This window comes from Drosophila simulans, chromosome 3L, assembly GCF_016746395.2.
Source record: "Drosophila simulans strain w501 chromosome 3L, Prin_Dsim_3.1, whole genome shotgun sequence".
NCBI lineage: Eukaryota > Metazoa > Arthropoda > Insecta > Diptera > Drosophilidae > Drosophila > Drosophila simulans.
In genome coordinates this window covers 16,132,077-16,158,197 of record NC_052522.2, presented here as the reverse complement: position 1 = coordinate 16,158,197, position 26,121 = coordinate 16,132,077, and the positions used below count along the sequence as shown (strand labels likewise).

Below are 26,121 nucleotides of genomic sequence, written 5' to 3'. Positions count from 1 at the left end.
AATACCGTTGTGCAATATGCATTTTCGAAATAACTTAAAATTGTAACCGAAATTGAAAAAGTCGAAATAGTTCATGCTGAAAAAGGTTTATAATAATAGTTTTAAAAGGGTTTCTGTTCAGTCAACCAGCTAATGTTACCGCTCTGAAACCAATACATACCTGAGTGCACAAAGTTCTTAATTTTAATAATACTATTCGCAAAACTCGAAACTCTACTTAAGGATCGTTCATAAATTGAGCCAAATCATAATGAACTTTTATTTAAAAAGTTACTTAATATCATACTTTACTTCTGTTATAAATTAGTTGAGAACAATAATTTCCTCAATTTATTCATTTTTATAAAATATATTCATTCATCTTAATTTCCAGTCGCTGGAAGTGGATTATTTTTAGTGCATTTGCGTTCGGCCGATTGCATTCGAGAATACGTTCGCGCGCGGCATCTGGCCACACTGCCTGCAACGCTAGCTCGCCTCCGCAACGCGAATCCGCTCATTTCAAATTTTCAAACTCCCGAGAGCGGTTGCGGCGGTGTCGAGACAGCGGCTCCTGAATCCATCCGAATCCGAAAGCGAATCGCATCCAGCCAAGATATCCTATCGTGCAGCTGAAACCCGAAACCCGAATCCGAGTTCGAAACGAAACGAATCGCAGTGGTGGTTTCTCTCTCGCTCTCTAGCTCTCCCTCTCTCTCGCGTGTGTGTATGTGTGCGAGTGGCAGGAAAAGTGCGAAGCCGAAATCTTTTTAGCTGAAAGAAAGCGCAACTTCAATTAGCGAAAAGCAAGAGTAGCTAACAAAAAGAAAAGCGGATCGAAAAGTAAAGAAAAACAAAAAAACCAAAAGCAACCAACAGCAACAAATCGAAATGGCAAGCGAAGTGGCCCAAATACCCGCCGAGGAAACGCCCGCAGTGGCGGCGGCGGAAAAATCAGAGGAGCCGGAAAAGTCAGCGGCCCCGCCAGCGGACTCAGCGGCCGCTCCAGCTGCCGCTCCCGCAGTGGAGAAGGCTGAGGATGCCGATGGCGAGAAGAAGGACGGCGAGGCCGGAAAGCAGGACAAGCAGCAGGATGGCGAGGAGCCCAAAAAGGACGAGGCGGTGGCAGCACCCGTGGCGGCCAAATCGGAAGCCCCGCCCGCCCAGAAATTCAATGTGCACAAGACGAACTTCGAGAAGGACATCATCTATCTGTACCAGTTCTCGCGCACCCCGCTGCTGCCCTCCCTGTCGCCCTACTGCTTGAAGGTGGAGACCTGGCTGCGTCTTGTGGGCCTGAAATACGAGGTGAGTGGTGGTCATAAATCCGGGGAAAAAAACCATCGAAAATGCATGAAAACCTCATTATACATCGAGCCATCATTTGGAATCCTTCTAAGTACCCGGGATAATTAGGGAAAACCCAAAAACGGACTAGGTAGAATCCCAGGAAGAGCCGAAAACTCTCAGATATTCCAGAAATCCCAGATTTTCAAGGCATTTTTGCGGTACAGATTTTTTCCCAGCTCCTGCGGGAGAGAGCGCGGGGAAGAGAGCCAGCGCCGCCATCATGGTGTGCTGCTAAGCCTGCCCGTGTACATGTGTGTGTGTGACCTGCCCTGCCCCGTAACTGAAAAAGGGATACATTTGTGCCGCCTGCCCTCTCTCTCCCCCACCCATGCGTGTGTGTGTGAACCTGTAGCCTGGTCCTGTGCGCGTGTGTGTGTGCACAGCGTATACATAAAATTTGTGTGTGCGCCGACGCCGCCGCTTCTCCCCCTCTCTTTGTGCTCCCCTTTTGCAAAAGTCGTGCTTCAAATTTTGCACTTGCCGACTCTCTCCTTTTGTCTCGCTCCCTCTCTCGCCGTCTGCTCTTTGTCTTTTGTTGCTGCACTGTTTTTTTTATTTCACTTTTCTTTCGACTTCTTTTTGCACTGCACGAAAAGTTGTCATCTCTATGCGCTGCATGCATCTTTTGTTAGCATCTTTGAGATCCATGCAACTGTGCTCCCACTCCATCCACACAACAGCAAATTTTCTCTCTGTATACTTGAGCAGCAGCAGCTTGTAATTGCTTTTAATAAAAATTGATGCAGTTTAAGATGGACTCAGAAATAGCTGTCTCCCTCTTCGCCTTCCACCTCCCCTTCTCCTTTTCCCTTTCTTTTCTTATCCGTTAAGTAGCTGTAATAGTGTAGGGGGCTGGGTGTGGGGGAGTGGCAGACAAACAACTGTCAACGACTTCCAATGGTGCCTTCCATTTTGGCTTGTTGTTTTTTTTTCTTCACTTTTTAAAGCGCGCGATGCGGTTTGCATATTTTTCATATTTTTTCTGTGCGAGAGGAAAAACTTGTAGTATGTGGTTGTGGCCGGGGGAGAAATGGGTGCGGTCACCCGCACAAAAACTGGCGACGCAATTGCTGTTTAATCTTATTAATTACATTGGTTAATGAAAAGCGAGCCCCTTGCGCGGAATGTTAATTGATGCCGTCGCCTTCCAGATGCCGATAAGAAATCGCCCCCATATGTTGCATTCCACGAAGCAATTATGATTGACAGTCCGTCAGTGGCCGCTTTTCGGCCCGCAGCTGGAAATTACTTTCCATTTTCACGATTATTCCCAATTCCACTGATAAGAGGCAGGCTGCCCAAAATACGACGGCATACGATTAGTAGGAGGGGTGGGGTGGGGGAAAAAAGAGTTCAACAAACTGGGGACCTTTGACATTTCTGGCATGGTTTGTTGTTGCTGCAGCGCGGCATTAATCATGAAAAAAAGGGAGGGTGACTGACTGTAAATGCAACTGACTAAGCCAGTTTTCCCCCCTGCTGCTTGCGCTCGGCTGCATTTCTTGCCTGCTTCGCCTGCTCTCCTCCTTTGTATACACACATTCGTCAGTGTAAACAAGAGCAGAAGTTGTTTCTTTATTGATGATAAACCGAATGCATATTTTTTTCACACCACATTGAAGGCGGCGCCCATTAATAAACACAGCAGCAGCAGCAACAACAACAACAACTGGGCATAAGTTTCGCTTTTGAGGCGGTGGCCCGCATTGCTAGCATTCCTGGGTGTCGCGCTTGTAGATTGTGCAATTAATTTACATTTTCTCTGCCATATGCATTGCGGGCACAGAGCGATTAAAATTCAAATGGAAATGCTGGCGCGCCATTGCATTTGTGCAATATTGCCGGGCTGCAATTTCAAGGTATTCTGGCAACGCTGCTGCCTCTCCTGCTGCAACTGTACATGTGCGAATGTGTGCGTATCGAATGTCTGTGTGTGTGTATGTTGGGAGGAAATGGAGTTTTTTTGCTTCTCGTTTTTGTATTTTTTACGTTTTGTGGCTGCCTTTGTTTTAATTAATAAACCGCATATTTGCATTTAAACAACACACAGTGGACGGCCTTTGTTGTTGCTCACTCGCTCCAGTGCAATTCTCCCGCTCTCGCTCTCTCTCTCTCTGGAACTTCTGTGCAAGGGTGTGGATACACTCACACTCGCACACGCAGGCTGCATAATTGCATTGCTGTTGCTTCTTCTTCTGCTGCTGCTGACTCTTTTACACTGCGAAAAAAATGAAAGAACGAAGATTGAGGAGACGAGCGATTGCCTTAATGTAGATGTAATGTATGCCTTAATGTAATGTATGCCTAACGATTTAATAAAACATAAGTATTTGCATTGTGCGTGGGCACGAGAAGAGAATGGAGCCGGAGATGGAGATGGAGAAGAAGAAGCAGGCAGACAGGCTGCCTTTTTTGTGGATCATTGGAATTGAAAAATGGACTCCACCCTTTTTGCAGAGCGTTGCGTTGCGATGCTGGAAGGCGAAAATCTCTCTACAACAACAGCGCCCTCTCTTTCCTTTCACTCTCTCGCCGATTCTCTCTCGGCTCTGGCGGACAACCACACCCTGCCTCTCCCTTTTTTGGCAGAGGGCGCGAAAGCATAAAATATGCCAACGGTTGGCTCTTTGTTATGGCCCTCGTATGTACATATTTCTAATTAGAAATTATTATGTAGATTTGTGCAGCCAAGCTGAAAATGAAAAGGTTCAGACCGGACACCCGCCGCCTATAACTGTCACATTGCTAACGGTAACGCTTCGTGCGGACGTGTGTACACACTGGAAGGCATTGGAATATGTCAAAATGTTCGAATAGCAGGCAATTGGAACGACGTTTTCCCTCCCGCTGCGTGGCGTGTGTGTGAGTGTGCGTTGTATAGGGGTGTTGGTTTTTGGGTGGGTTTTTCGGTTTTCGAGTCCGGGTTTTGGGTTTTTGGGTTCCCGGGAGGTACAGCTAGCTTCTCGTGTAGTGGTTGGTTCATCAGCATCTGCTTGGCATACATAGGAAATGCCCAAATACACACGCAAACAAACGATTGCCGGCTAGATGTATGTCATGAGCGCCATCTAGCGGCCGGAATCCTTGCGGGGGAGTGAACTACATTTTGCATTAGTCATGGGCGTACAAATAAAAAAACCCATCCTGGTTCCATATGGACATTTACAATTTATGAGTATCCTTAGAATCTGGGTTAGAGCGGAAAATTTACAAAACGATATCTATAAAAACTATTAATGTCTTAGAATCCCTCTGTGCCCATGAAACAAGATTAAAATAATGGGAAATAAACGCAATTGCTTAAAACTTAATAATTAAAACAGTAACCACTCAAGAAGTGAATGAAGTGAACTTGATATAATTTTAAAATAATTGAATGACCAGTGACTAAAACTTCCTGGTTTTAAAGAACCATCCCCAAATTGATTGTAATTGTGTGTATTCCGAATGATGACCATGCTTCGAAAATGAACTCTTGTGAAATACAATATTTGTTCTCACTGCATGAGTGGCATGCTGCCCGCAGATAAAAGGGTGGGGTAAACAATCACCCACTCCCCCACATTCCTCGCACAATTAGTCATCCCACGCAACGAGATATAAAGTGTACTTTTCTTTTTCCGCCCTTTGCAGAATGTTGATCATAAGATGCGTTTCCGCTCCAAGAAGGGTCAGCTGCCGTTCATCGAGCTGAACGGAGAGGAAATCGCCGATTCGGCCATTATCATCAAGGAACTGTCGTCCAAATACGAGAAGTACCTGGACTCGGGACTCACCGCCGAGCAGAGGAATGTCTCTTACGCCACGATTGCCATGCTGGAGAACCATCTCATCTGGATCATCTTCTACTGGCGCGCCAAGTATCCGGACAATGTGCTCAAGGGCTACAAGGTCAACTTGCAGCACGCCCTCGGCCTGCGGCTGCCCAACTCGATTCTGAACTTCTTCTTTAAGATCACCTTTGGTCGCAAGGTAATTGGATAGTTTGTGATATTTAACATAGGTCATGATCATGGTCCACGATCTTCACTTTCCCAGAATTTGTATGGTTATGATTAGAATTTCCATTGGAACATTGCATACTTTTGGTCATTATCGTAATTGGTTCTACAGAAGTTGTTTACTATCATTCATACCTAATATTTCCTTAATATCAACACCTTTTGACACATACTTCTAGTTGTAGAACAAATTTCTAGGTTTTATTGTTCGTAAAAGTAACATTACATTGCAAATAACTCATACTTTGGTACAATTTTTTATTTGTACATTTCATGAATGCGTATTAAACTATTATCTTCTTTCGTGATCCTAAGAGTTAAAACTTTAATTGAATATCATTAGTATTATGTTGAAAAAGACTGTACTCTATCTTAAACCAAAAGAAATCTATAGACATGCAGTGTAAATCGAAATCAGACAAACTAAGTGAAAGTGGAAACAGGAAGCCAGTCAAGTAGAGAAATATTTTTTATGTAGCTGATTTAGATGTCTCAGAAACGCAACGCCAGCAGCTCCAGTAGTTCCGAAAACCGGAGATATCCGCACTTTGTTTAGATTGAAATCGTAATCGAAAGCCGGGTAGGTTCTCGAGTTGGCTGGCGTTGTGGATTAGGCGGGGATGGATGGGTAGTGTAAATAAACAATACTTGAGAATTGAAACTAAGCAAGCGGTGGCGTATTATATTGCACCTAGCTGTACATAAAAAGAAAAGAAACTCCAAACACACCACCACCATCCCCGCACATAGTTTATCCCGAAAACCCCGATGGCATAAACAATAACTCTCTGGCGGGATGCGTTTGTTTATATCATCTCGATCGGTTCTCACATAACAAACCCAATCAAAATCAAAACCCGAACGGGAAATCGAAAGGAAAACAATCGTTATTTTACGACTAACTCTTGCATGGTTTTTCTCTTTTTTCTTTTTCGTTCTTTTTTGCATACTACTTTGGTTTTGAACATCTAACTGTGTAATGCGTAATGCCCCCGATCCCAAAAAAAAAAAAACTCTAAAAACTCACATAACCTCCAACACCCCGATTCCGTAACGTATGCTTGTGCATCCCCTCGTAACCCCCATCCGTAACTGCTGTACGGCAAAACAACTATTCAACACAACAAGTGGTTCCAGGGCACGAAGAAGCTGAAGGCGCACGGCATCGGTGTCCACAGCGCCGAGGAGATCGAGGAGTTCGGCAAGGACGACCTGAAGGTGCTCAGCGAGATGCTCGACTGCAAGCCGTTCTTCTTCGGCGACGAGCCCACCACCCTGGATGTGGTGGCCTTCGCTGTCCTCTCGCAGCTCCACTATCTGTCCAAGGACATTGCGTATCCGCTGCGCGACTACATGACCGAGAAGTGCCCCAACTTGATTGGCCACGTTTCTCGCATGAAGGACAAGTGCTTCCCCGACTGGGACGAGATCTGCACGAAGCTGGACCTCAATGCGCACATTCCCAAGCCAGAGTGAGTAGTTTTGGCTAAAAACTTCCCAATAGATGATCGGTGTACTAATTCATATTTCCCGCTTTTTTCAACAGGCCCGAGACCAAGGAAGGCAAGGAGGGTGGCGAGCAGGAGAAATCAAACGAACAGGAGGGCACTGAGGGCGACAAGATCGAGAAGGAATTGGAGAAGGACAAGGTGAGGCTGGAGTCCTGTAAACCAGATGGTCTATTCTTGGGTTTTCTTTGTGTTTGAAAGTGCTTATGTAAATTGTTAAATCCACTCGCTAAGGACAAGAATAGACCCTCTAGTTTAAAATTTAAACTACCTTTAGCCACATACTAAGCCATGTCCTTCTATTTTGCAGTCAAACGAGAAGGAGTCGACCGAGGAGAACAAAGAGAAGGAGGAAACAAAGTAAATTCGCCGTTAGTTATATGCGTACATATATCTAGTATATGTGTATGATCGAAGGAAACAAAAACACCCACATACACACACATTATATATATATACATATGTAGTACGATACTATATAGTAAGGCCCTATATAGCTAGGCGCTACGCTCTCATATATAAGCATTCAGACATCAGAAAACCACTCGAAAAACAAAAAAAAAAACATCAAGAACACCCATTTACAAACCTAGGACAACTGTAAAGCAAAAGCAGGCAAAAACCATCAGCAAGAGAACGATCCACTAAGTAATGAGAAAAAAACAAAAAGCATATACAATAACGTAACGTAAAACTTTGGACATCTTTTTTTATATATTTACATGACGACGTTTGTATTACAAGAACAAGAAACAAAAAGCAAAAAAAAAAGTGAAGAAAACGTAAAAAAAAACCGTAAAAACCATTTAGTATAAAATTATAAAAGTTTATACGTATAAATATTAAGACGATGAATGAAAGCGATGAGAGCGGGGGGAGAAATTATAAAAAATTAGTTAAAGAACTCGAATAAAACAAAGAACAAGTGAGCAAAACGTGAGTAAAAAGAGTGAAGCCAGATAGGAAGAAAAGTTAGGGAGGTGTAGAACAGCATTCAATACGCATTAATCATTAGTTTTCATTCAAAAGCGATCTATATAATACACTCATCGACACTCACACTCACTCTCACACACACTCAACAAAACACAACACAACACACTCTACACACTTATAGCATATGCAGCAACAATTGCAACTCGATGGTATTGTTTACTCTTCCAAAATTGATTAAGCTTAAAGTAACGAAAGTAACGAAAGGAACCGCTACCAGTACGATAGGAAGATATGATATGGCGCATAGTGATGGTTAGTAGGGATGGCATGCAATGGGGATGAGAATGCAAATGCGAATGCGAATGGTATAGGAATGATATAACGGAATGACGGCAATTAAGTTTATTTTTTATATATATATGATTGCAAATAGTAATTTTGATTCTCGTGTGCAAATAATTAAACAAAATGGATAAAATTTATTACTTATAATTATATACATAAACATTATATACGCCCATTATGCATAAAGATGTGTATAAAAAAAAAACAAAGAAAAACAAAACAAAAACGACAAAGCATAAAAACTGTATGTTGGTTCTTTTATTATATTATACTTTATTTCTATAAATATTATTGTAATTGTACTGTGTATTATGATTTTGCTAACCAAAATCCCTTAGTATGAGATGCTCATCGATATTTCACCCCCATGCAAAAAATCAAATCAATTCGAACCAAAAAGAATACTCGGCCATCCAAACGAACGAAATTTACCATTTATTTTGTACGCAATTGTAACTACTTTTAGATGTATGTATGTATGTATGTACATTCTCTCTTTTGGTACGTCCACTGAAACAAAATTATTGTACGCCTCATTTGATTTTTCAACTGTCTTGTGTTTCATACGATTTAATTTAATGATATTGATTATGCAAATATATATATAAATATAAACATCATTTCTATTGTAATTAAAATGCTGCAGACAACAAAGACGAACGACAAACTCATAGAAAACACAAAAACAAACATCTGAGGAGAAGCAGGAGCGGAAGAACTGGAAGAATTCTCCGCGGGGAGGTCACTCCCCTCGCGTTCTCCTACTCCAACACTTTCTCCCTTATCCAGTCGGCCTTCCGTTTATTCACGGATTCCTCGGTGTTTATTGTTTTCCTTTTTTTTCGCCAACTTCTCATAAAATCAAAGAATCATCATCAGCCACAGATGTAGAATGAATGAAGTCTTTAAATAGGGTAAAACTCACGCAACTAAGAAATGATGAAAAACGAAAACAAAAACATATACAGAACCCATTCAGGCGCGACAGAAGCAGTGAAAACAATTTGGGGGAAGGTCAAAAACAAGACAAGATGAAGCAGGAGAAGACGAGCGGGCGATCGATCGATCCACGAAGAAATCTCTATAACGATACGATTTGTAGACTACGCAAGTATTTTTATGTATTAAAGGTTATGTTGTAAGTTTTTATCACAATATTTGTATTGTAGCTCAGTGTTTTATATGATTATATAAAATGGATAATGAAAATGAAATGAAAATGAAAATGATAACGATAAACCGAGATGAAACCGAAACCATAAAAGCGTAAAAACCCGAAGAGCAAACCCGGACAGAAAGAAAAATTATTGTATTACATACATCTTATATATAATAAATATGCTTCTTAATAAAAAAACAAAACAAAACAAAGCCCCGAATGCGCGGAAACTGATTTACGATGCTGGCACGCACTGTACCGATAAAGAAGTCGCATCGGTCGACTTTAAGCCGGGGTGGCTTTACTTGCCCACGGCTGTCCGGGAAACGGAGGAAAAATTTAATTATGACACCCGAGCTATCTTAGCAGAAAGACCCTGATAACTCTAATTCAAGTTTGCTTATTCATATCTAAAAACAGTCATACTGGCCCATGGCTATAAATTTTACCCGATAGCAAAAAAGCCCGATTCTTTTCGGTGTGTTCGCCGTTTTTAGTGGTCAACAGCAATCAGCAGGCTAGATGAATCAGTTTTGTGGCACTTTTAATTGGTGCGATGATTTCGTTCAATTTCCCCAATTACAATTGATCTCAGTTAAGAAGTTAATCGAAGCCAGGCAATTCAATTAGGCCAAGCGAAGAAGTAAACACCCAGCGGTGAACTTTCTTGCCCGACTCAAGGTCACAAAGGATATATGATGTATTTGTACAGCCGCGCATTATATATTTGCACCCAGATATGCCAATCAAATTGACATTCAATTCAATCTGACCCAATATTACGATGACGACGGCGGTGGGGGCGATAATCGATATTTGACCTAGGCCAATAAATTCTTACCACCTGCCCCATTTTATGCCACAGTTTCGAAGTTGTCTAATCAACATTTAATTTGATGTTCGATTCGAACGCTCCGAAGCCATCAAACATCAAGCGAATGGCAGGGGGCTTTTGGGGTTCTAAGCCCCAACTAATCAAGGCGAACACATCGATGAATACCAGGAACAATCGTAAAAGCAAACAACCAACCACCCACCCAACCCATTTGCGCCCCTCCATTTCTGTCAGCGACATTTCTGACAATTTATTGAAGACGAATATTCCAATCAGAGCAAATCATGCGAATATGGCAAACGGAATTTATTACGCCAATCGTGCTGGAGCCGTAAAAAATAAAAGGTAAGTGTGATATCGTTTGGATCCATCTATCGTATAGCCCATCCGCAGTTACAGCTGCAGTCAAAAGAATAGCAGTTCATGGAATAGATTCTAAATAGTATAGAAGTTTTCATTTTGCTTATTTAGATGAAGAGTATTGTCTTTTTAAGAACTTTCAAAGTTAAAAACTCCACAAAGAAACTTAAAAAGCCAGAAGTAATCTTGAAATTTGAAAAAAAAAATATTAAATGAAAATATGTATTATACATGTTTTAATAAACGAAAAAATTATCACTTTAGTTCTTCGTATTAAAGATGCAAAAATGCATTAAATAACTTTACATTGCTTTTCATTAATATTCATTGCTAATAACTTGATCACATCTGTATACACCTATTGCTCTGACAAACACACTCCTTCTGTAAAAAAAAGAAAGCCTATAACGGTAACGCTATAACGGTACGTTTGTCCTTTGTGGCGAATATTTTTTACAGCTGACAAGATAGGCGGTTGCTAGAGCAAGAGGGCGACAGCATTGGCGTGCACATTGCATGCGGCGACAGGTGGGTGGAAGGGAGAGGGCAGATGGGGAGTGCAGGAGATAGATAAGTAATTCCATGGAGCATGCAGCTTGGTTGGATGTCGATTCGGAATCGGAATTCGGAGGCTCCCAGCATTGAATTGGTGTTAAGCACGAACCGAACGAAATGGAAATGGAAATGAGAGAACGAGACTGAGAATGAAAATCAGCAGTTGTCATTGTCATTGGAATTGGTTGTGGACGGGCGGGCGGAAAGTGGGTGGAAAACCGAGGGGGGGCTTTTACCGCTCAAAGGCAAAAAAAAAGGGAGATGAAAGACACGCCATCGAAAGGAGAGTCCACCCGAGCTTCGTTCATCCAGTTGCCGCTGTTCACTGCAACTGCTCGGTTCGGATTCGCTCCTGCTCTTTTCACCGTTACTCGGAGCAATCCGCTTATCCGGGGAAAGTCCCGTTTATCCGGGAACACATTCGTGATTACAGATCCGTGAAAATAACAATACGATCGTGCTGAAATTTCAATATAATAACTGTGCCTAATTGGAGCACGGTATCGGTATCTCGCTAATTGTGGAGGCAATCCCCAATTTACCGATCGTGCTGAAATATTTCCTAGAGTGATTAAGTGCTTTTCCACTAGGCTGTATTAAATTAAAAGTTCCTAACGAAAAACCTTGCGTGCTGTTTAAAATCTTCAAAATTTGAAACATAGTTGTTGTTTTGAGAACTACAATGTTAATTACAATTAACAATTTAAATGTAATAAGAAGTTTTAAGCTAGGCGGTAAACTAATTTAAAAAACCTTAATTATTTTTGAAACCTAGTGCTTAAATCTAATAATTAACTTAATATACAAGTTATAGTATTATACCAAGAATACTCATCACAAACCACATCAAATGACATTTTGAAATTTTGCTTTTGTCAGCTGAACGTGCTAAAAGGTTGTAGATTGTGAGATAGTGAATGTATTACTAGTGGAACCAACTAAAATTATTATAAACAAAAAAAAACCCCGGGTAATGAACATCGAAAAAAACGGCCTCATTTTGGTGACTTTGCATGGTTTAATAAACTACCTTCAGGGAAATTAGGTTGATCTCAGATAGTGAAATACATTTTATTACATCAAATCGAATTAAATAACGCATTAAGTATGTATGCATGAAAAATGTTAGTACTTTTAAAGATAATAGATAGTTAGAAAATATTTGGGATCTATTGCTCTTGAACTCCGAACTCCGACATGTCAAACCAACTATTCTTCCTGAGTTTGGCGGACATCTTCTCGGTGTATCCGGCCATCTTCAAAGAACAGAGCAAGAAGCTGAAGAAGACCAAGCAAATCTACCTGCCCAGCGATGAGGAGTGGCAGGACAAGATGTACTATATGCTATTGGAGATTCAGCGTCATGTGAACGAATCTTCCGATGATGCGCTAACCCTGCACGACATCAATAAGAAGGAGAAACCAGTGTTCGACCCCTTGCGCATTACCAAGATCGTATCGCCAGGAGTTAGCCCATGTGGCAGACGCAGTAGGACCCTCAAGTATTGTCATTCCACGGCGGTGAAGATCAAACTGAAGGCCGGGGCACGCTGGACCTTGCCCACCATCGCCAATGCCGCCAAACTCCTCCGCAAACCTCCGATTTTGGTGGACTTCAAGAATGAGCACGAGATGCGTTTGGCTTTCTCCTTGATCTACGACGTCTTTCGATGTGGGTTCTTAATTTAGTCACTTATTATTATCAACTTGTTCTGATACTTTATTTTAGATAAGGTTGTTATGTCGAACGCTCTGGAGGATGTCTCCTTCTTTGAGGAGCACAAAGAGGTCGGTGATCTTAATATCTCAGAAAATCATTGGATGTAGATTTGGATGAAGATAGATTTTTGATAAAGATATAAACTTGTCATGTTTTTTAAATGAAATAAAAGCACATTGGCTGATCCAAAACTCATATAACTCCTTACTTACAAGATTTTTAGAGAAAATTCAGAGTATAGAATTTTATCCTTAATTTTTCTCAGTTAAAAAACGACGAGCAAAGAATTTGGCTGATGCTCTTTGAACTCTACGATCGTCAGTTTAAGGGTCGAAATTCTGAGGAAAAGGATTTGCAGGCGAGGCTTTACAAGGAATCCGAAGTTACAGGTGGGTCTGGGCTACAGGATAGACAGAATACATTCTTCTACATTCATTCTTAATCCAAATTTTAAACAGAACTCGCGGATCTCCTTTGGCAACATCGCATTCGACTGGCAGCTTCGATTTCCCGGATGAGAATCCAGGTGGGAGCACTCCGACTGTCCCAACTACTGCCTATCCACCTCCAAAACGAAAAGGTGGCCATCGCAGCTGCCAATCCTGTAGTGACCGGTTGGATAAATCCGTTTTTGATACGGTTAGTAAATATGATCTTTATACTAGTTTACTGTAGACTTCTAAAAATGCATTTTAATTGTTAGAAATAAAGAGGAGGCGGATAAGATCCTTACAGAAATGGGCTTTACTGTCCACGGACCGGACGACGAGGAGCCACTGTTGGTCCAGCACTGCAAGTGGGACAACATATGTCCTTTGGTCATATCCTGCATTCCCAAGGATCGCAGCGAGTTCACCAAATCCGTGTTGATGAGTAAACATTACTTTATAATGCAGGTGAGACATAAAAAAATATATATGAGATTATTATTGTAGAATTTTAATGGAAAAAGTAGTTATGCTGCTAAAATCTTAGAATATTTTATGACATGGAGAATTTTATTTCTAAGTTTAAAATGATTAAATTAATTCTAACTCATATTTTAATATTGATAGCCTTAGTCTAAGTGTTTCTATTATCCGAATTCTTACTTTTCATTTGCATTATTTTAACAGTGGAACTTTTTTATATGTCCGATCGTTACAATCGATATTGATTAGAAACTAAAACAGCTTACTTCCGGAAATTAGACTAATAGTCTCAATGTCTATAAAATTTCTATGTCTAAATGTCTATACAAATTACAAAGCAATTCGTGTTTACGGTGAAGTTTTTCCCGGAAAAAGTGGACATAGACAGCTTATGACTACAACTTAAGTAAGTCAACACTGCGTATGATCAATAAACACGTAAGCCGGGCGACATGAAAAAACAACGTTATATAAACTAGTTATCGGTAATGTGATATCTAAAAACTTTTGCAAATGACAAAACATATTTGGCTTTAATGGCAAAAGGTTCAATGCACTTTTTTTTTTGAATGCTTACACTTGTATTGATTCCCTTTTCAGGACAAGAACTTCACCTTCGGTCCGGCCATCATGTCCAAGTTGATGGATTACTTTGAGCTGGATGGCGATATACTGCAGACGCATATCGGTTCTCCACGATCCACGGCATACTTGGCAGCCTTGTTTTACTCCATCAACCGGGTGAATAACTTTTATGTTTATGGAGCAGGAGCAAATCTGAAGGAGTACCGGCGATATATGGAATCCATTGGGGTCAATAATATCCGGCTGTTTGGCGATGCCTTCACCTCGTTCCCCATGGAATCGAATCGCTTTCGAACGGTTGTGGGTGTCTTCGCCACACCGCCGAATTCCTTTAGTGCAATCTCGGATCCCATCGATTTGATCTGCTCCCGTGGTGGCGATCTGAGCATGCTGGAGGTGCTCACCGAATCGGAGGTCAGCGACGAGGGTCGCCAGCGGGTGGCCATGATACTCGAGGAGCAGCTGCTGACCCTCACCATGTCGATGTCGCGACCCCAAGTGCAATTCGTTCTCTATCAAACGCACTCGATTGTGGGCACCGAGAACGAGGATATGGTGCAGCATGTCCTGGAGCTGATCAATAAGCTGGCGCTGGAAAAGCATCGCAATGCGTACAAGGAGCAGAAGCGTCTGGAGGCGATAGCCGAAGCGGAGGCAGCCAACATTCCGGCAGCTGCAATGAGCAAGGATTCGCCCAGGAAGAAGGACAAACCGGAACCTCCAGCTCCTGGACCTGCGGGCTCCACAGCTCCGCCACTGCCGCGTGTGGAAAGCATTGATCTGATAGTAACACCCGATATCGATGAGTTCGTGCAGGATACCGTGCCGGATATATGCATCAACCAGGATGATTGCATCAAACAGCAGGTTACGGGCAGTTACCTGGCCTTGGTGCGTCGCAAAACCCTGACTCATTTGAATGAAAAGTACCTGATTCGCCGGGCGGAGCAGAGAGGACTCTTTGGCAAGCCCGAAAAGGATGTCAAGGAGCGTTCGAGACCGAAGACTGTGAAGCTGCCGGAGCAGCAATCGGAGCCAGCGCCCCAGGACATGGGCTATGATCCGCGGGGCTCCGCCCACAGTTCCAGTGCCCAGCAAATTGTGAGTAAACAAAAACTATGCCAAATTCGATACCCCTGACCGACCAACACACAGATACACTAAGGCTGTTAGACTTTACACTTTATTGTTAACAAAAAAAAACAGAATTTGAAGGTGGGCGATTGTTGTTAAAAATAGGCGATTGGCGGTGGATAGATATAGGGGGTAATGTGACTGGTGCTGAGGTGTGGTGGAGCTATATACACTCGGGTCTTATGAGCTAATAATTAACATGTCGATACTGTCCGCGGATCGATCATCATCGATGGACACGCGATCGATGTCATCATTACCGAAGATCGAACATCATGCATTCAATTATCTCGATCGGCTTAATTATCTTGTATTTCGACAAGATCATTGCTATCAGCTCGAATTAGTGATTCTATACTTTTAGTTGTTTTAATTTTTAGTTGATAGTACATAACTTTCTATTATCGCAATGCCCTTAATTTCTATTTGTATTATCTTCATCTGTATGCATTCACATGGTTTGGTTTTATTTGCATGTGCAATCTAGTACGCTTAATCCATGGAGGTATTTAAATTGCCGCATTGTTAGTTATAACATTAACATTTGTATTATTTGTTTTCTTTGAACATTCACATCATTATCGTCTTAGTTGTACTGATAGGGATTGGTTACGATTATCGCGGAACAGGGCTGATCACCTCCATCTCGTTGCACCCAGTATGGCTCTCACATCACAATTTAATCTATATTCACATCCTATAATCTTCGGCCACCTCATCGCCATTAGAGGGTGAGCTATCGGGGTAATTAGCATGAGGTGGCAATCACTTTGCCCTGGCTTAGTCACAGGCTCCAAGGGATTAGGTCATGCGCGATGCGCTTATCTCACTGGACCGCCGATCGATTGGAGGGGGAGATCGTCTAGCCATGCTACTACCACTACTACTTCTTCCAAGCACTCGCCGATGAGGTCTTCGAGTAGTTCTGGCTCCTCTGCTGCTGGTAGTTCTGCTTGATGTCCGACTTCTTGGCACTCGAGTAATTCGATCCCATGCCCGAATTGCTGCTGGTGCCATTGTAGCTGAAGCTAGACTTGAAGGTGGGGTTGCCCATGCTCTTGAACATCGGATGATTCTTGCCGGCGCCCACGGGCGGAGCCGACTGATTGTAGTAGCTCTTCGTGCTACTCTGCTGGCCCTTGTCGTTGGACATTTGACGGACGTAGGAGGAGACCCCCAGGCCGACGGCGCCCATGCCAATGCCCATGCCCACGCCCACTCCCACGGTGCTCACGCCCACTCCGCCCATTCCCACGCCGTAGGACTGCTGCTTGTGGCTGGTGCTGAAGGTGGCCGCCTGGTGGTCACTGGCCAGAGATCCGCTCTGCGTGTAGAACTGCTGCTGCACCTCCACTATGTAGCGATAGGCCTCCTCCATGCTCTTGGGATTCCGGCGCAGGATCATCGAGTGCGTCGGCTCGGGCAGATGATCCCGGAACACCTGCAGCGTGATGCGCTCTATGTCCTCGAGACTATACAGGGTGTCATTGTGCGTGAGCTTTCTATTGATCAGTCTGTGCTTGAGCTTGGCCATCTTCTGGTAGTACAGCTCTATGTTCGAGTCCAGGACAGCGCTGCGTATCTTGTGTATCAGCGAGTAGCTGGACTCCCGCTCCGCATAGTTGTACAGCAGTTGATCCTTGAGCTTAAGCCAGGACTCGGCCTTCAGGAGGTGGCCATTCCCGGCGCAATTGCCATTGCCCACGGGTGCGCTCATTTGTCGCGTGAAGACCGCCTCCCTGGCGCGATCTGTGCACTTATTTTTGATATGTCCTATCAACTGGGACTTGTAGTAGTCGTCGAAACTATTTATGGCCGGCATGAGGGCCTCGATTTTGTGCAGGAACTGCGGCAGCTTGCCAGGATCACTGCCATCGAAGTTCTCCACCAGCTTCAGACGGCTAAGGACCTGATTGTATTTGTTCACGAACTCGGGATCCATTCTGGTCTAATCTCCCCTAGGACTACTACTACTGGTTCCAAAGTGGGAGGCCTTCTATAGCTTTACCGTTAACCGATCGTTGCGTTCGCGGCGACGTTTCGGGCGCGACTGCTTCAAAATTCGAAATCGCCGCCAAGCGAGTGCCGCGCGTCAATAATTGTTGTGTATGGAAAAACAGATTTTAGATTCTTACAAATGTATAAATTAACATTCATTAACATGAATTTTACTTGCAAGACCCTCTCCGCGATCCAAACCGACAATGGCAACGGAACACGCTGGCCTGCGGATTCGCAATCGACACGAACCGTGGTCGCTCCAACCGAGCTGAGCACTACTGAACTGAATGAGCGGATCCGAACCCGAACCGAAATCAACTGGCAGAATAAAACAGAACGGAACACAGCGCCCGCCATTCATTGTGGTGGGAGTTGTGGTACCCGGTGTGTGTGGAGTGCAACGGGTGTGCTAGACCATCCAGGTGGTATGGTACGCACAATGGGGAGTCAAAGCGATTTGGTTGCTGGATATTCAGGGATTCTGGGAAAAAAAAGTAGGGCAAATGTATCTTAAACTTCAACTGAAGAGAGTGCTGCATTTTAGGTCTTAAAACATATGCATATGTTTCCCTACTCCCTACTTTACTCTATATAATATATCTTCTAAATATTACTTTCTTTTAAGAAGTATGGGAGTTCTTATAGAGTTTCCTTGTTGCCTTCAAAAGGGAACGATATTTTTTGTAGCATACATTTGGGTTTATAATGCCGATAGTCCTGATAAAAGTATGGTAGTGCAAAACTCCATGTTTCTTTTCAGTTAATTTCCGTTTTAAGCAAACATTTAAAGTGAATTAAAACTATTTATAAAAAGCTAATTGAAAATAATAGAAAAACTGTGAACAAAAATCGCTGCTAAGATCATGGACTTCAAATTTGATATGCCTTTAAGCAATGAGTGTATATAGTTTGGCCTGTATTTAGCTCAAAAGTTTAAAAGTGACAACTTCCTAGATTTAATGGGTATCTAATAGACGTGACACCAACTTCCTTCAACGCTATTTGCTTACTGTTGTTGCGACGCTGAGTCATAGCCACAAAACCCCAGCACGGCGACACCCTGCGACCGATCGCGACAGATATATGTACATATAGCCGGGCAGATAGAGATGGCGATAGTGCCGGCCCAACGGACACGGGCCACAAAAAGGCCGTAGCACGCACATACTCGTTACTCGTACCCCTAATACAACATCAAACACAGCAGCGAATTTCATTAAAGAGCGAGCACACAAATCGCTTAAACGGAGCGTTAGATTCGCTTTTTGTCGTGTTAATTGTCGGGGTTCAAATGGCTAAAAAAAATAAATACATAAATAAATAGGGAAAGTCTACGCTAGGACAACATAATTTCCAACTGACAGACTGTGCGGCGCACATAAATATTACGCATACGCACCGTTTGACAGCGAGAGCTGTGATTTTTGCCATTATTCACATGCAAATTGTGGCACACAGCAAAATTGCATTCCAAGGTCCTTTCATAATTTTTAGATTTTTTCGAAGAATCTAATTGCTCGCTGCTCGCTGCACCCTGCACTCGATTGCTCATCGCCTGATCTGCACTCAATCGACCCCAGCAGCATCTAATTCAGCTCGATTGCCTCCAATCTTGACACGTGCACTGACAGAAAATGAGTGCAATTAATATGCGATAGGTCTCATTTGCAGTTAGGATAAAATGTGACAGAATTGAGCTATCCTCTCTTCATATTTAATTTTAACCATAAAAACAGCCCCTTAAGTTTTACCAATTGTAAATTAAAGAATGATAATTGTTAAATTTTATTTTTGATATTTGATTATTTTTACGCCTATTTATGCAATTTAAGGTAACAATTTTAAATTTATTTTTCAAAATTATAATTATAATTAAATTTAAAATTTAAACAATATTATTTAAATAATATTATATATTATTTATTAAAGTAAACTTTCTGCTATTGACGTTATCGTTAAATAATTAGAGAGTGATTTGTATAGAAGTGCAATGTAGTGGATCATTTCTCGCAGTGCATCGCTGCTCATACCAGCGCACACCTTTATTAGTGGCAGCCCACTCCTAACCCTCCACCCCGCCCCCCTCTGTACCCATCGAGGGGTCGCTTTTAAGGTCTGCTGCGCCGGCGTGCGCGGTTCGGCTAATTAGCAACAATTTCTGAGCGTTAGCGGCTTGTAAAACTGTTTAATAATAGCAAAAACTTGTCGGCGTGTAGTCATCGCCGAGGACAAAGCGCCAAGAAAGCGCTGGATTAAGGGGGTTGGGAGGGGGTGCTGCGCGATTAAGGGGAGGGGGTGTTTCCATTGGGGTGCTAATTTAAATCGCGTCTCTAAACTGATAAGCGCACTTAATTGCTATCAACTTCGAGTTGGATGACTCTGTCACTTCGGCTCACTGCGAAAACAATCCAAGCCGCCTTGCAACTTGCTTGCCGCTTTGATAAGCAGGTTCAGGGACACCCCCCTCCCCACCACCTCACGCTCCACAGCCACACACAACGAACCCAACAAAGCCCCACCCAAGCGATCCCCACTCCCCCAACCATAAATACCATAACTATTGTGGAGTTTTCCGAACTTAAGATAACGATTTCTGGCTCGGCAGGTGATTAATCATCTAGATAATGTCGGTATATTATCATTTCATTCACAATTGTTTATAAAATTTAAATGATAAGGATTTTAGCAAACTTTCTGTCTTCCCAGTTATGGCTAAATACCAATATCTCCTAAAAAAAAAAAACAAATACTTTTTACTTTTTATTGATATAAATAAAACAGCACATAAACTTTGTGTTTACGGTTGTTATTATGGAGTCGTGTTCATTTGATAAGCATTTTTATTACAACTGGATTTTGGTTTTCTATCAAACGATAAATTTGTATTTCATTAGGGCGAAGAAAAATATATATGTTGATGTTCTAATTTAATCTTTATTGCTTTATTTGTTTAGTTTTTACTCAAATTTAGACAGTGGAATCTGTGCCTTTACTTCCTTTTAAGAACAACTTAATGTTTGGCTGCTTAAAAAACATTAAAATTAACTATAGTTTTATTCTCTTCGACCACCGCTTAAATACGAATAAAATATGAATATCCCATCCGAATTCTACTGGCATAGTTAGCATTGTTTTCAAGAGCCAGGTGTCTAGTTTAAGTACAATAATATAATAATATAGTACCGAGTACACACAGTTATGGGCCATAATTCAGTTGAAACGCAGCGCGATTCGAATCATTTGCAAGCCAAATTTGGCGCGAACTCTTCGCAAACATTTTGCGCATATTAATTGTGTTCTCGAAATGTGCTCAATTGTTTGGAAAAACTAATTACGTGCGCGCGCCTATTTCTGTTTCTATATATTCCCATTCCCATTTTGCAGCTCCAGCGTCTGCAGCGCTCCACCAGCGCCAGTGCGATCCGTTCGCACCTGACCAAGGTGTCATCGACGTACCGCCGCCCCATCGCCTTCAACTTTGTGAGGCGCGAGTGCAAGCGCTTCTACGTCTTGCCCGTCTACATGGTGAGTGTTTTTCCCCCGTTGGACACCTTCTTTTAGGGTGTCCCATAATATTTACTACATCTCCACACACACACACACACCCCCACACTTACTGAATCCAATCCCCTTTCGATTCCAGCACAGCACCAAGCAGAGCATTCGATTATGGTGGCAATATGCCTACAAATGCGTCACGCCCTCCGCCTCGGCCGGTGCCGTCTGGAATCCGAATCTGAAATTCCGGCTCTACTGCAGCCGGCAGCTGCGCATCCGTAAACTGCGACGTGGTCCGTGGTCCAGGAGGCAGCCACTCCGGCTGCATATCAATGACATCAAGCTGATGTGCCAGTTGCGCGGGCGCAGTAAATAAATGAGGTGACGGCAAAGCCCTAAAAGGTCTAGAAAAATTCCATGATACGAGTGATTTGTCATAAAACTTTGCTCGAATTCCACAGAAAATTCTGTTTGAAATTTGAACAATAAACTTGGCGCCAATTTACCGCAATTATCGATTGGCCAAGTCAACCAGTGCTGCAAACGGTAAAATTTTATATTTTATAAGCACCAATTTCAAAAAACACTTTCTAAAATTTTAATAAATCGTGTTAACATTTTCTTTATTTCGTTGAACTAATACTTTTTGGTTCCCAACAATTTAATAAAAATTGCTTGTAAATAAATATGAACTTGTTTATTTTGCCTTTAGCATGGAATTAAAATAAATATATTAATTCTTAAATAGATATCTTTTATGTAGCAACCAAGAAGTCAATTATATTTAATTTTCAAACAAAAAATGATGAAGTGGGAAAACGAGGAACATTTGATCAATCCGATTTTGAAACAAAAGGAATTTCGCGCGTTGTTCATAGCAAATTGGATTCAATCTCTAAATTCATACATTTAGTTGCGCACTTATTAAGGAATTATAATTATTATATGTAAACCCTACCAACTTATAATAGCTAGGCATATTGCATTTTAAATTGTGATTCACTTAATTCAATGAAAAGCAATTGAAAATGGTCCGCCAGTGTCCTGTATCCTTCAGTGAGTTACACGGTTGAGTAAATATAGTAGTGCATATGCGATACGTCTATATAGTTATGGTTTAGTAATGCTGATGTCCTGCGGAAAGTCCATTTAAATGCCACAAGTGCTGCGATGTGTGTCCCAATCTTTCAGCTGTAACGAATGTATTGTAAAAGATAGGTAAACATGGGTACTTTTTCTGCAATGCGTCGCAGTGTATAACAATTAAAAAAAATGCATAAAATGCATAATAAATCCTAAATTGCTTACCTGGCAAAGACGACTGCAGTACCATTCATTCTGGCAGTGGGAGCACACGACGGTGGCTCCATAGAGCTTGCACTCGTGGCATTGCCTACCTGTGTTACCGTTGATGGTGTCAGAAGATTCACCCTGGGACTTATTGGTGCTCTTATCCTTGTTGGACTTGTGCTTGTGAGACTTGTGCTTGTGGGACTTGTGCCTCTTTTTGACATTCTCTTGGTCGTTGATATTAGCGGAATGTTGTTCTTGGTAGGACTAAATGGAAACACATATTTTAGGGGAATGTCTAAAATATTGTGATTAAGTGCATACCTGTCTAATGGCCAGTTGGCGATGGGAGGCCATCGGACTGCTGTTGAACAGCGGATCCATCTGTAATTCATTATCCGAATTATTGTCCCCCATTGAGACGTTACTAATATGCGAAAAATTTCTCCAAGACCTAATCTTGCGGAGCGACTCTGAAAGATTGATAGACGAATGTGACGAGGAGCTTGCCATGTCCTGGTTTCTAGAAATTATATGACGTTAAAATAATATGTTCTAGTATATGTGTTTCTATGTTTAATTTGTATTTTCTCACCTGTCTTGCGAGTGGATTAGCTTTGGTCGCTTGGCTGGCGGATCTCTGTCTGGATTGCGCTCTAGCAGATGGTCATTTCCCGCATCCCGAGATTCGTAACGCTGATCTCGCGATGATAGATGATTTACGTACGAGGAATCTCTACGAAATAGCATTTGGTCATCCTCGAAATGGCGCGGAGATACGGCCGGTGTGCGTTTATTAAAACGCAAGGAACTGAAAACGATCAATTTTAACTTAGGATTCTTAGAATTAAACATTTAATGCTTACCCGCGCAGAGTGTGTATGATGTTCTGGTTTAACTCGGCGTAATTCAGTAATTTTTCAATTGCCGACAGACTATGCTTGGGGGTCATTGGAGAATCGATTTCCTCTTCTAGCATCGTCTGCACCTCACTGATATCCTTGGTGCAGCACTTGTTGACAAGGATAGGCAGTAGGTCTTTAACAAGCATCGTGCGCTCCTTTCGCTCTATTCGATCAAGTAGCTCCTTCTTAATGTGACTCAAGTACAGCAGTCGGTTATATTCATCCTCTTTCTGGGCCATCAGCTTATCTAGGACTGCAAGATCCGCAACGATGCGTTCGCGCTCTTTTTTCAATGAATCTTCTTCATCGGGCAGCGAGCCAATTTTATCAATCATTGTCGCGTTAATTTCATCGAAAAGTTCTTTGACGCGATAATGGAAGTTTGCATCACTGTTGTTGAGATCAACAAATGACTTTTGGCGGGTTGTCGAAGAAGAAGCCGCTGGTGACCCCGAACCCTGCGTCTGGGTGCTCACTGTTTCCGATCGACGGGGTTGCGGCTGCTGGGGCACCGCAAAGTTGGGAGCAGCCACTGGAGCAGGATGCAGTTGAGCTGGCGTTTGATGGACCTGCTGTGGTTGGGCAAACTGATGTGGATTAGAATACCTTTGAGGGGTCGAAGTCTGCACCGAAGCTGGTCTTGATGAATCTGTCTGCTGCGGTGGAGGAGCTAGCTCCTGTGATGGAGCTAGCTGCTGTGGTGAAGCTAGCTGCTGTGGTGAAGCTCGCTGCTGTGGTGGAGCTAGCTGCTGTGGGGAAGCTCGCTGCTGCGGTGGAGCTAGCTGCTGTGGTGGAGCTCGCTGTTGTGGAGAAGCTAGCTGTTGTGGAGGAGCTAGCTGCTGTGGCGGAGCTAGCTGTTGTGGAGGAGCTCGCTGCTGTGGAGGAGCTAGCTGCTGTGGCGGAGCTAGCTGCTGTGGTGGAGCTAGCTGCTGTGGAGCTGATCTATGTGGTGGAGCGAATGGAGCTGTAGCCCGTTGCTGTGGTGGAGCTCGCTGTTGTGGTGGAGGAAGCTGCTGTGGTGGAACTGATCTTGGAAAGTGCATCTGTTGCACGGGGGCTTGTTGTAGTGGAGCAACCTGAGACGGAGCTCTCTGCGCGAGGGCAGCCACTTGTGGTGCAGCAGCATAGGATGCAGCGACTTGGGCTAAAGCTGCCTGTTGAATCGAGAATGTCGCATTACCTTTCATGTTATTTGACAGCTTGTCGTTGGGATAGGATATCTGCATTTGGGTGGCCGTTGGCGATGGAGTATTTAAACTGTAAGAGTCAGCTTGATTGGCGGCAGAAGTATACGGTGTGCTCAGCTTAAAAGCCTGCTGACGCTGAAGAGGATTAGTCGGTGGAGTGTTGGGCATTCGGAGATTTAATGGTGGAGCTGCCTCTATTGGCTTCTTTTGCTGCACCGTTGGAAACCCAATTACATCATCATCCTTGCCTACATCATTGTCGCGCTTCTCGTCGCTTTCGGGCGGTGTTAACGAACGGCGTCTTTTAAGAGTGGCCTCAACCACAAGCGACTCTGCCTCATTTGGCGCATCTTGCGACTGGTCCTTTAGAGCCTGTTCCAATTCCCGAGACGCTGAGAGCTTTCCGTAGTCGAAGGCCGGTTCCTGGGGATCCTTCTTTACCAGGAACTCGTCGAGGATAGAGGCACCGTTTTCGTTGTTTCCAAGTTGGTTTGCCTTCTTCCTTTCTGGCATATCGTAGTTCAGTTGGGGCGGTGCCGGAACCGTAGACATATTTTCCTTGATGGGCGTAACCCTTATCGGCTCTTGCTCTGGTTTCTCAGGCGAATCCTCGTTCTCCGTGTCGTCAAGGCAAATAAGTTCCGGCGAATCACTGCCGCTGCGGCTGCGCGAATAGCTACGACTACGACTGCGGCTACGACTGCAACTTCGGCTAAGACTGCGGCTGTGGCTGCGACTACGACTGTTGCTCCTGCTGTCGTAGGTCCTGCGCTGCCTGGCATGGAAGCGAACCAGGTGCTTCAATCTGCGCTTGGGCAGCAAGTCCATCAGGCCGTCAAAATAGCTGTTGTAGTCCATTTTATTGGGTCGCAGCCTGAAGTGGGATCGGATAAGATAGGATTAGAGTTTCGGTAGGTTCTTTGGGAGAGTAAGCCTTACCAACGAATACTGCGACGCTTGAAGTAAAGATTGGGCAGCCTGCCCCGCTGTAACTGCAATTGGCGGATACGCCGGATTGTTTCTGAGCGTGTGGAAGGTGGAACCGCCTCGTCATCCGGCTTTTCATTTTTCTCAGTGGCAGCCTCCGATTCCGGAGCTCCATTTCCGGGTTTCTCGGACTCGGATTCCTTGGATTTCGTCTTCTGTGGTCGCTGCTTGCTCACCGCCGCGTCCATCAGGGCGTCGTATTCCTCCTCCTCGTGGCTATACTCGTCGCTACTTAGCTGCGAATTGGAGGAGTCGTAGATCTCGTTGGACATTACGCCTGCAACTGGACGACGGTCAGGTATGTACATCTTTTGGCATTAACCCCCCCAAAAACTCACGCGCTCACGTCTGCAAATTTTTGGCCAACAAAAAAGCGTCTGCCGGTTGAATTTACTGATCCGCCGACGGGCTCACCTTTTTAGTTGCTTAAAACCACTTAAAACGAAGGCCCAAGACCCCAAATAGGTTAATTCGGGTTTATCCCACTTTTTAAACGTTTACTTTCAGCGAAAATCCAATTTCCAAGTGCGAGAAAAATTTCGCCGTTTAATTCTGCGAATAATTTCTGACAGGCATTTAGTAGTGACACAAACCAATAGGGTAATCACGTTTCGGTAAAGGCTTAATAAATACTGAATAAAATACCTTTTTCATACTAAGAACCAAAGTTAACCAAGGAATCGAATTTTGATCTTAGTACTTTCAATTGTTTATTGAGGAATGTAAATATTACTAGTTTCGGGGTTATTCGGTCATTTCAAATCTAAAAACCAAATAACCATATTGGGATAAGTTGCCTAAAACTGATGAGCTACATTTTTTGGTTTATTGAAAAGTTAGCTTAGATTAAAAATCAATCATTAATAAGCAATAAG

The 26,121-nt window shown here is 43.1% G+C and overlaps 4 protein-coding genes across 6 annotated transcripts; 2 read left to right on the top strand and 2 right to left on the bottom strand.

Moving 5' to 3' along the window:
• Positions 1-406: 406 nt before the first annotated feature.
• LOC6738330 (failed axon connections) lies at positions 407-8,344 on the top strand. 2 transcript variants are annotated; one of them, XM_002085104.4, is made up of 5 exons: positions 407-1,287; positions 4,963-5,301; positions 6,468-6,802; positions 6,877-6,979; positions 7,149-8,344. In XM_002085104.4, exons 1-5 carry the CDS (start codon positions 871-873, stop codon positions 7,200-7,202), a joined length of 1,248 nt encoding a protein of 415 aa, XP_002085140.1. In that variant the 5' UTR covers positions 407-870; the 3' UTR covers positions 7,203-8,344. The 2 variants fall into 2 exon arrangements, with proteins under 2 accessions (XP_002085140.1, XP_016032176.1); XM_016169396.3 differs by having other exon boundaries at positions 6,459-6,802.
• Positions 8,345-11,318: 2,974 nt separating this feature from the next.
• On the top strand, positions 11,319-21,563 carry LOC6738329. The gene is made up of 8 exons (XM_016169397.3): positions 11,319-12,700; positions 12,758-12,816; positions 13,014-13,137; positions 13,207-13,387; positions 13,452-13,644; positions 14,260-15,345; positions 20,764-20,904; positions 21,023-21,563. The coding sequence occupies exons 1-8, from the start codon at positions 12,226-12,228 to the stop codon at positions 21,251-21,253; spliced, it is 2,490 nt and encodes an 829-aa protein (XP_016032175.1). The 5' UTR covers positions 11,319-12,225; the 3' UTR covers positions 21,254-21,563.
• Positions 15,414-17,709, bottom strand: LOC6738328. Its single transcript, XM_002085102.4, has one exon. It carries the CDS (start codon positions 17,318-17,320, stop codon positions 16,262-16,264), a length of 1,059 nt encoding a protein of 352 aa, XP_002085138.1. The 5' UTR covers positions 17,321-17,709; the 3' UTR covers positions 15,414-16,261.
• LOC6738326 (serine/arginine repetitive matrix protein 1) lies at positions 21,560-25,846 on the bottom strand. Of its 2 annotated transcripts, none has more exons than XM_016171588.3 (7): positions 25,585-25,846; positions 25,199-25,529; positions 23,034-25,133; positions 22,763-22,978; positions 22,492-22,690; positions 22,186-22,434; positions 21,560-22,068 (listed from the first exon to the last, which is right to left on the bottom strand). In XM_016171588.3, exons 2-7 carry the CDS (start codon positions 25,516-25,518, stop codon positions 22,027-22,029), a joined length of 3,126 nt encoding a protein of 1,041 aa, XP_016032174.1. In that variant the 5' UTR covers positions 25,519-25,529; positions 25,585-25,846; the 3' UTR covers positions 21,560-22,026. The 2 variants fall into 2 exon arrangements, with proteins under 2 accessions (XP_016032174.1, XP_016032173.1); XM_016171587.3 differs by having other exon boundaries at positions 25,199-25,523.
• Between the last annotated feature and the right edge of the window lie 275 nt (positions 25,847-26,121).